The sequence below is a fragment of the Artemia franciscana genome, chromosome 3, assembly GCF_032884065.1.
Source record: "Artemia franciscana chromosome 3, ASM3288406v1, whole genome shotgun sequence".
Taxonomy (NCBI): domain Eukaryota; kingdom Metazoa; phylum Arthropoda; class Branchiopoda; order Anostraca; family Artemiidae; genus Artemia; species Artemia franciscana.
This window is the reverse complement of record NC_088865.1, coordinates 28,022,481-28,032,417: the sequence shown is the minus strand read 5'-3', so window position 1 is coordinate 28,032,417 and position 9,937 is coordinate 28,022,481. Positions and strand designations below refer to the sequence as shown.

The following is a 9,937-nucleotide window of genomic DNA, read 5'->3' as shown; positions in this document are numbered from 1 at the left end:
TAGCCTATATCTTGTATGTCACTTTTTTAAGTTAAAAGGAAGGCAAAAACCTATAAAAATTTTGTTTTAATAATGTTAATATAGGCAATGTGCCAACTATTTTCTTTCTGCAATAACTAGAAATACGAAGAGTCTTAAACCAACAATTGATTCCTTCCGCAAAATTTGCCCAGTACGATGCATATGCCTTTTTTGTCCTTTTAGGATTAGCCCCAGTAGACTAGTAATGCTTTGAAATAGCAACAAGCATCATTAAACGTTAGGGTGAGACGAAAAAACCAAGAACGCTGTGGCCTCGTCTCACCAGTTGTACTTGCGTCTAGCTTAGCAATACTCATTTAAAAAAAAAAGTGAATCCATTGATCTGAGAGCCATCTCGCAATGAAGAACTAAGCGGTTTAGGTTTCAAACTAACCGATATTGCAGACCGACTTTGCCCGATTTTATGGGACTGACACAACCTGACATTTTCACCCTTTTAGATTGCTTCAATCAACTAGCACTGATCTGAAGTGACAACTTGTGGTCAAAATATGCCAGACTGACAGACTGAAACACAATAGAATGCTTTTGATTGAATTGGTAATTTAACTTCCACAATCTTAATGCTAAGATAAAGCTTACTGAGCTGACAGCCACCCCCCCCTCCCCTCTTCAGCTTACCCAGATAAAGAAGAGTAACGAAAAAAGGAGGATGGAAAATAATTAAATCTCTGTGGAATTCACCTTCCGTTATACCTTCAACCTATTGTTTCATCTGTAATCTATAGATTTGATTTTGCAGAATAGAGCTAACGATGGTTCGTTTATTCGCAGTAAAAAAGTTGTTATTTTTTGTTCCTTTTTAGCCTTTTGAAATCTCCTTCTTGCATTGCCAAAGAGCCAAGCAACTTCTTCACCTTTTCTTTTCGCTCGACGTCCCTGAAAAACAAAGAGTTTCAAACGTTATTCGAAGCAAAAGAATGATTCAACTCCACTGGGAATATCCTGAGCCTAAGTCAATACATCGTTTGGCTATTATACAAGCTACCAAGAAAGTAACTTATTCCAGGGCCTCGCTATCTAAAAGGAACACTTGTCTATTCAGAATAGCTGTGCCTTGTAATATAATTGACATTTTATTCAAACTAAATAATGTGAGTTTAGTCCAAATACTTACTGATATCAATTCAAAAGAAAAATCCCGAAAAAATAAGTGGTTATAGAAAAAATTAAAGTGCCACATTAAAACCTAAAACCTAATCTTAAAACCTAAAAAATTCAAAGAAACAAAGTAGAACATGAAGCAAACAGAAATTAAAATTAATAATGACATTAAATTTTGAATTAACAAATACTATTATAGATGAGTAGATGGAACATTACATGAACCAAATCAAAAATCAATAGTCAAGTCTAACTTAAAACGAATAAAAATTAAGGTATCATAAATAAGATACCGCTCCTTTAAACCAATTGAAGACCAGAACGTTATTTGAACTTAACTAAAAACTGTTTCTATTTCAAGCGGTGCATTTTTTATTTTTTATAACAACAGCAAACTAAAATCAGTCAGAAGCCTCATCACGGTTTCCAAACAAAAATGGAGCTTTCCCTTTCCCCACTAAAAGATTTGGACATCTTTTCGTTTTCCTGAGAATGATAATGTATGTCGAACAGTGTGTATCAAAACATCAACAACAAAAACGAAAGAAAAAAAAATTCTTAGAACAATTAAACATGCGACTTTCATGTAATTGTACTTTTCTACAAGGATATATTTTTTTCACAAATTATTCTCGTCTGTTTAGTTTATTCAACCAATGTTTTGGATTGGCGAATCAGTAAATGATGCAATAACTAATTTTCTATACATTTGAAAGGAATTTATTTAAAAAGATAAAAATATAGATACAAATTTACATCATATCACACTATTGAAAATAAACTTCTGGCTTAAGATATAACGAAATTAATTCCCAATCTTTCAATATTATGATAAAAGAGAAACTATTTGTAACATATTTTTTTTCCAATGAAGCACATATAACACTCTAGTAATCAGATGGTTTAAGGGAGAGCGGAAATCCCCGTCGAATGTACAATAATTCCTTTCTTCAATTTTGACTAGTTTATCCATCTGAATTTCAGCTCTATTTTAGGTATTGTCTATTCATCCATAGTACTACCAGTTGTTTCCAAGTTGGGCTTGATTACTCATTCTAGTTCCTTTTCATTTCAGAACTCATTTAGTTCAATCACACTAGTTTATGCTCAATTTATGCTTACCTTGTTACAAAACTTTTATTTGTACTTGTTTCAGAATTTAACTTTTCTCTTGCTTTTTGTTAAGTAACATAGTTTTAAAATCATTTTCTGTTGGTTTTTAGTTGCTACCGAAACATTACAGGTTAACTGAAGGAATTTTGTGCATTCAGGTTGTCAAAATGACACATTGTTTTGGAATTTCCAGGGAAAGCTAAGGGGGGAGTGACATTAAATAAAAAGAAACTGTGCATCCAGATTGTCAAAAGCAGGTCTGTCAAGAATTTCAGGAACAGATAAGGGTGTTACTTTAGAACTTTAAAGGTGTATTGTTGGAGAAGATTATCAGAATAAAAATACAATATGTGCCTCCAGGGCTCTCAAAAGATGTACCTGCGTTATCTAAGGAACGGTTAAGTTTATTAAGATGAAATTTACAGAGCGTAATGAATTAAATCAAAAGAAAGTATGTGCATCCTGGTTGTCACTAGGGATATCTGCAAGATCCTAGGAATTTCTATGGGAATGAGGTTAAAACCATTAGGGTATGTTCAGGGGGTGTTGGGCTGAATCACAGACACTGTGTGGATCCAGATGGCCCAAAGGACATAAGTTTAATGTCTTAGGAACGGCTAAGAGTGTTAAGTCGAGACTTTCATGGCATATTGAGGGGGATGTTGAATCAAGACAAAGTACATTCAAGATAGTCAAAGCCTTTGCCGGCGACATCTCGGGAACGTTTAAGGGAATTAAGTTGAAACTTTTAAGGCATGTTGAGAGGATTATAATAGTGGTCAGATGAGTTTCAACCGTATAGAAGCCCAAAAATTATGCAGGCTTTTCAATTCATTTATTTGAATAATATTCCACGTACCAATGACTGCAAGTTCTAAAGTCAGCTGCTATAAAAAAAATAAATAAAAAATGGCCAGTATTAAAAACTAAACAGAATAAAACAAAATGAAATAGAATAAAAGACTTTTTCAACGAAAGAAAATTCAAAAGAAGGTAAAGAGTTACACTGAACCTGAGACGAGCGGAAATCAAGTCAAACTTGATCAAGCTAAATGTAAACAAACAGAAATTACAGCAAAGAGGAATAGGACTAACGTCCCCTATGCCTCGTAAACACCAGAACGTCATTTACACTTTACTGAAAACAAAATACACTTAATAGAAACTCAGCTCAAAATAAGAATTGTTTTCAGTAAGGCACAAGTGACTTTCTAGGCCTAGGGGACGTAAGGCCCACTCCTGTTGACTGTTGTTTCTGTTGGTTTTAAGTTTAATTTGTTTATCGATAGTGATTTATGTTTGTTTTACACTTGGATTACTATTTAGCTGTATATCCTCTTGTCTTAGGTTTATTTAAATAAAAAAAATCATTTTTTTTTCAACTGAAAGTAAGGAGGAACAGTAACACTCAAAACGAACAGAAATTATTCGGTATATGAGGGGGTTTTCCTCCTCCGCAATACCTCGCTAAAGTTTTAATTTTGTCCCAATTCTTTAAGAACAACTCCTGAAACACAATAGCGATTTAATTAGAACAATAAGCTTTTTTAAAAGTTCTAAAAAAAACTTATACGTACAGAGCAAGGTATTCAGAAGGGGGGTGACCCCCTCATTTACAGAATAGTTTCTGTTCGTTTTGGGTTTTAGTGTTGCTCCTTACTTTCAATTGGAAAAAAGTTTTTTATTTAATTTCTGATTGTTTTTCAAATAATGTCGGTAAATCTGTCTTAACCTTCATGAAAAATTCCCTCCCCTCATTGAAAAAGCCTCCGTGGAAAGTTCCTCCCACGTAAAATACAACCCGCCATAAAATTCCCTCCGAACAATTCCATCGTCAGTGAAATCCCCCTCATAAAGTTTCTTGTGGACGATTCAGCCAAAAGAAATTCTCCTTAGTATACTTTCATTTGAAAAAGACTTTGATTTTTAACCGTTTTCACGATTATTCCGAAAATCATTTCTTCCATGAAAATGTTTTCCCGGAAATCCAGACTAGCCATCAGATAATTCCCCCGGAACATCTTCACATGTAAAGTTGAGTTGGCAAAGAGAAATTAAGATAAATAAAAAGAATTTTGCACAGGAATTCGGTCAAATCCCCCAGTGTAAAATTTCTTTGGAAAGTTCACCCCGGAAAATTCTCCCTATGGAAGACCACCCCAAGCACAAAATACCCCTTCCAAAAATCAGTACACATCCCAATAACAAATACTATACGTAAACAATGGGCAAATTTCATAAATTACAAACCTCTCCCCATGGGCTGTGGGGGGTTATGTACCCATAAAGACATAGTTATTGGATGTTTCAACTATACTGAATTAAATTACTATCTGAAAATTTTAATCGAACAGCTTTGGTGAAAAAAGGGTGCGGGAGGGGGGCTAGTTACCCTCCAATCTTTGTAGTCACTTAAAAAGGCCGCTAGAGCTTTTAGTTTCCGTTCGAATGAACCCTCTTCCGATCTTCTGGGACTACTTTTTCGATACGATCACCACTGGAAAAAAAAGACGAAAAACAAATGAACACGCATCTTTCTTCTGGCAAAAAAAAGGCACAATTCCAGGTTTTCAAGGAGGCACACTCGTGCCTCTTTGAAGAGGCGAACCACGACAATGTTAAGCGATCTTCGGTTCCAGTGGTCGCAGAGGGATGGGGAGGGATGCATTTCGTAGCCCGAGCTCCAACTAAGAAACCTGCCAAATTTCATCCCCCTCCGACTTTTCCTTCATGGGGAAAATCTGGCCGAAAGTTTCGACCCACCAACCCCACCCCACCCCCCCTTAACGTTGTCCGATCGGGCTGAAATTCACAAGTTAAGGTCCCCTAGGGCCCAGGAGCTTATCCGCGAAACTTCAGCTCGATCCGATAACTCCTTCCCTGTTTTCCAGAAACCACGCATAGCCACATAATGTTCATGTTCTCCTTTTGTTTCTTTTTCGCCACGCCTACAGGTCACAGCCGACATCGGATCTGGGTGTACGAAGACTCATTCGACACAGAATTCTCCGAGTAATTTTCCTGGAAAGTTTCGTCGGAAAATCTTAACCCCCCGATTTTCTAGCTTAGAAAAACCCATTTCCCCATAAGAGCCCATGTTAATTTTTGAAATTCTTAAAAGTTATATTTATACACATGCAGGTATTTCGACTTCAAACATGCCCGGTTAGCTCAGTCGGTAGAGCTTGGGACTTTTAATCCTAAGGTCAAGGGTTCAAGTCCCTTTTCGGGCGTTTTTTTTTTCACAAAATATGAAAAAAACTTCGTTTTCTTAAAGAGTTAAAGAGGCTGCGTCCCAAAGTCGAACCTTAAAACGTACAGGAATTAGGAGAGGCAGTCCTAATTCCTGTACGAGGAGTACAGGAATTATTAAATTACATCCACCATGGATTGTAGAAAAACGTACAGAAATAATATGAAAAAAACTTCGTTTTCTTAAAGAGTTAAAGAGGCTGCGTCCCAAAGTCGAACCTTAAAACGTACAGGAATTAGGAGAGCCCCCCAAACCCCCCGCTTTTAAAGACTCTTTTGTACAGGTTTTTTGTTTTGTTAATTAAAAGAGGTTAGGGGGGCGGCAGCCCCCCACAACAAAAAACCTGTACAAAAGAGTCTTTAAAAGCGGGGGGTTTGGGTGCCTCTCCTAATTCCTGTACGTTTTAAGGTTCGACTTTGGGACGCAGCCTCTTTAACTCTTTAAGAAAACGAAGTTTTTTTCATATTATTCTATATGGGAGCTTGAAACTTCTGCAGTAGGATTCTCTGATACGCTGAATTGATTTTCATTAAGATTCCTTGACTTTCAGGGTGCGTTTCCGCCCTTTTTTCAAAAACCAGGCAGATTTTCTTTTAACTTTTGATGGGTAAAACTAAACTTGATTAATCTTATATATTTGGAATCAAATCAATAAGCCGATTCTTTTGATTATCAACTGATATCAAAATTCTATTATTTTTTTTTTAGAGTTTCGGTAACTATTGAGCCAAGTCGTTCCTTACTTACAGTTCGTTACCCGAACTGTTTGATCTAGCTCTTTAATTTCTTTAAAAAAAAACTTCTTCTGTGGAAAAAGTATTTTTAGATCAGCATGAAAACATCAAATTGATTTCTAATAACACCGGTTAAAAAAAACAAATCAACAGATATCTTGGTATTTAACACTGTTTTCAAGACAACCAAGACATGCTGATTAAAATATGCAAACCGTTTGTCTCTATCCCAACCGTAAGATTTTTTAATCTTAAGACACTAACCATTTGCTGCATTAGAAAAAAAGGTATAGACATAAAAATTAACGTACAAATTGAACTGTTGGAGATCGTTATCAAGATCAAATTACTGAGTGTGTCCATGCATATGAAAAGTGCGAGGTAAATAAATAGTAAAAAAAATTACTTGTCGTAATGTGATAAGTTCTACTATAAAATATCTAGAAAAAGGGACGATAGCACATTTCGTTATCTGATTCCCTGCATGCTAACTTTACCCGAGGGACAATTTTTTTTTTGTAATTATTACCACCTACTCCTAGCTACATGATATTACTAAGATTATAATGAGATTTTATCCATATCTTGCATTAGCAATCCCAAAAGAATTGCCCTTGAGTAAATGCATTTAGTGAATAAGAAATTACGAGAATATTCTTACTCTGGCCTAACACTCAGTAAGGGACAGGAAAAGAAAGGGAAAAGAAAGAGAGGGGGAACATAGAAACAAAGAAAGGTGAAAAACATTATTTTAACAACAAAAATATAACGCACATAAACTCCTAAAAATCTGGGTTATTATCTATTTATCTAGAAAAATAAAACGTATGAGTGTTTTCACTCATCCACCTCAAAGCTTTTAAGCTAGTTTTCTAAAAAAAAAAAAAAAAAAAAAAAATGTTGTTGCTTTAATTCAAGCATTGTAAAAACAGACATTTTTTCCTGGTAAAGAGGAACATACGCACATGTAACTTTACATTCAACCCACAATGAAGCTTTCGAGTTATAGTAGAATAAAAGTCTTTTCCCTATGTTTCCCAACTGTATTTGGTCATTAGTCCCATAATTGTGAACCTAAATCACATCCTGGTTAAATATTTACGTCCAACCACTTTTATAGTAAATTAGAAACAGAGGGACAGAGTCATTTGTTGGAGCTAATAAATTGATCATCAAAAGGTTGAAAACCGATTACCTTTTCTAGCTCCCAAAATCCAGGGCTAATTTTGTCAGATTAATAGGTCTTGTCAATTCAGAAGGAATGTAAAAGGATGATCCTTAATCGATATCTCATTTGAAAGGAAACGAATAAATTAATCTACGAGACTTCCCTACCACAAAAGGAGAGAGAAAAAGGAGAACAACTTTAAAAAATTCAAAAATAATAATAATAATAAAAGAGCCTATGAAAGAGTTTGACGGCGAGTAGTTAGCAAGTTCTGAAACAATTTATCCCTTCCAAGATGGTAAAGTGGTTCTATAGTATCCGTTTATGAATTTTGCTATATTAGATTCTCAACTATTTAAAATAACAATCTCGAAAACCAGAAAGAAAATGAACTGGTTTCCACAATACAAAAATAAATGGAATGAAATGGCTTAATTTCAAAATAAAGAATAAATTTATCTCGGAGATTTCAGAGTTGTCAAAGAAAAACGATTAAAAAGGAGTTCAAACTGATGAGCCTCGAACAGTTTGGATAACGTAGCCTATATACGATGACAGCAAACAGTTTCGAAATCATAGACTAAAGGTCAGGGTAGATTTCTCGACTTTTTTTCCCTTTCTTAACTTGATACCTGCAGCTATCGGAACAAGGCCCAAAACGAAGGAGATAGCAATTTTTAATACAAAGCTAGCTCGATAAATCTTACTAGAAACTTGGGCCTTTTATACTTTTTCAAAATCAGAATCGGTCGAGGATTTTGTTGTACATAATTTTAGGAGTTCCGAGGGCCCTAGTCCCCACTCTCCCTAACTTTATCAATACAGAAATTGCATACCTTTCGACTCGTGATTGTTCGAAAGTCATCTGTGGAATGGTCTTAAATGGGCAGATGACTGTCCTAAGTCCAGGTACACCGAGTATATATTTCCGAAACGTTAATTTTCCTGGAGCTCTAATAACAATACGGATCATATTGCGGACGATCTAATTGACCACCTAAGCTTCTTCAGCTCAGCACAAAGGCAAGTGTGACTTTGGCTGCAATAGCAACAAAACTTCAGGATACAGCAAAACCGTCTTACTCGGTGATTCTCAAACAGCCTCCGAAAGGACTCAAAAAGCTTGACAGTCGCAAAGAGTATATTGAGGGCCTTGCTGGCGATTGCTGTACCCGTATATATATATATTTATTTCTAACCCACTTGCATCAAAAAGATAAATAGTGGAGTAAAAACTTGAAGAAAAACGGAAAACAAATAAAAAAAAAATGTGATACAAAAAAAAAAAAAAAAACGAGAGTCAACAATAGACATTAATCATACAAACGGATCAGACCGTGGTGAGGCGACAAACGCCGATACGCCGTTTCTGAGAGCTTTTTGTGTAGATCAGTCAGCTTCTCAGTAATGTTCGGAAGATGGAACTTTTTGATTATCTTTCGATTCCTATACCACAGAGGAAGATAGAGAAAAAATTTACAGAAACGGAAATAAGAGGATCGAATATCGCTAATATCTTTTTTCTTAAATATAGGGTAAAGCCCAGAAAGGTAAAGAACAGAATGATCGGAAAAAGTAGAATAAAGCTTACCAAGGGCAATACGATTGTATTTCCCTCGATTGGCTACAATTTTAGAGTAACCAATCTGGATTTTCACTCTAGCATCCCAGACAGCACGCTCCCGAAGAGTTTTAAGATTTTTTGTAAGTGTAATACCCAACCACCGGATCGAATCTACATGAGGGATAGAAAAATTTTGAAAAATTAGAGGCCTAGGAGAAGAGGGAACATTGAAAGAAAGATACTCACATTTATCAACATTAAGGGAAAGACCAATTTTAGTAAAAGAAGAAGAAACTTTATGAACCATCTGCGATAGACTGAGTTTAGACCGGCTAATTAGAAGAATGTCATCAGCATAAGCAAGGTAAGAAATATCACTCAAACCAACAAAACACATAGAAGAAATATTCTCAAGAATACCAGAGATACAAAATTTGAAAATACTAGGAGATAACACTCCACCCTGCCGTACGCCCCGACGAACAAGAACATTAGAAGATGAAAGGGCACCATTAGTTTTAATTCGAAGATAAGAATTACTATACCAAAACTTTAGAAGAAAAATAACTGAAAGGTTAATACCGTGACTATAAAGAGAGTAAAGAGCCTGACTATGTACAACACTATCGAAAGCCTTAGAAAGATCAAGAGCACAAATATGAAGACCATACCCTTTAGCCGAAGCATCTTTAAGAAGGAAAGCAATAGCACGGTGAGCGTGCTGGCACCCGATGCCAGACCGAAAACCAAACTGATTCTCCCCGAAATTAGCATTCATACTTATGAAAGGAAGTAGGATGTGTTCAAGGATTTTACTAAAATTACAAGCAACCGTGATAGGCCTGTAAGAAGAAAAATCCAAAGGAGTCTTACCTCGTTTAAGTACAGAAGTGACAGTTCCACACAAAAAGCTGTCAGGAACGAGGGAACAACAAAGGCACATTTGGAAAAACAACTGT

General features: G+C 35.7%; 1 protein-coding gene across 1 annotated transcript in view; it reads right to left on the bottom strand.

Annotated features, from left to right (window-relative positions):
- Nucleotides 1-786: 786 nt before the first annotated feature.
- The window catches only part of LOC136025110 (nucleolar protein 14-like), a 147,476-nt gene continuing 138,325 nt past the window's right edge, over nucleotides 787-9,937 (bottom strand). The window contains exon 15 of the mRNA XM_065700843.1: nucleotides 787-921. Coding sequence (XP_065556915.1) covers nucleotides 828-921 — 94 coding nt within the window. The 3' untranslated portion in view covers nucleotides 787-827. The remainder of the gene's footprint in view (nucleotides 922-9,937) is intronic.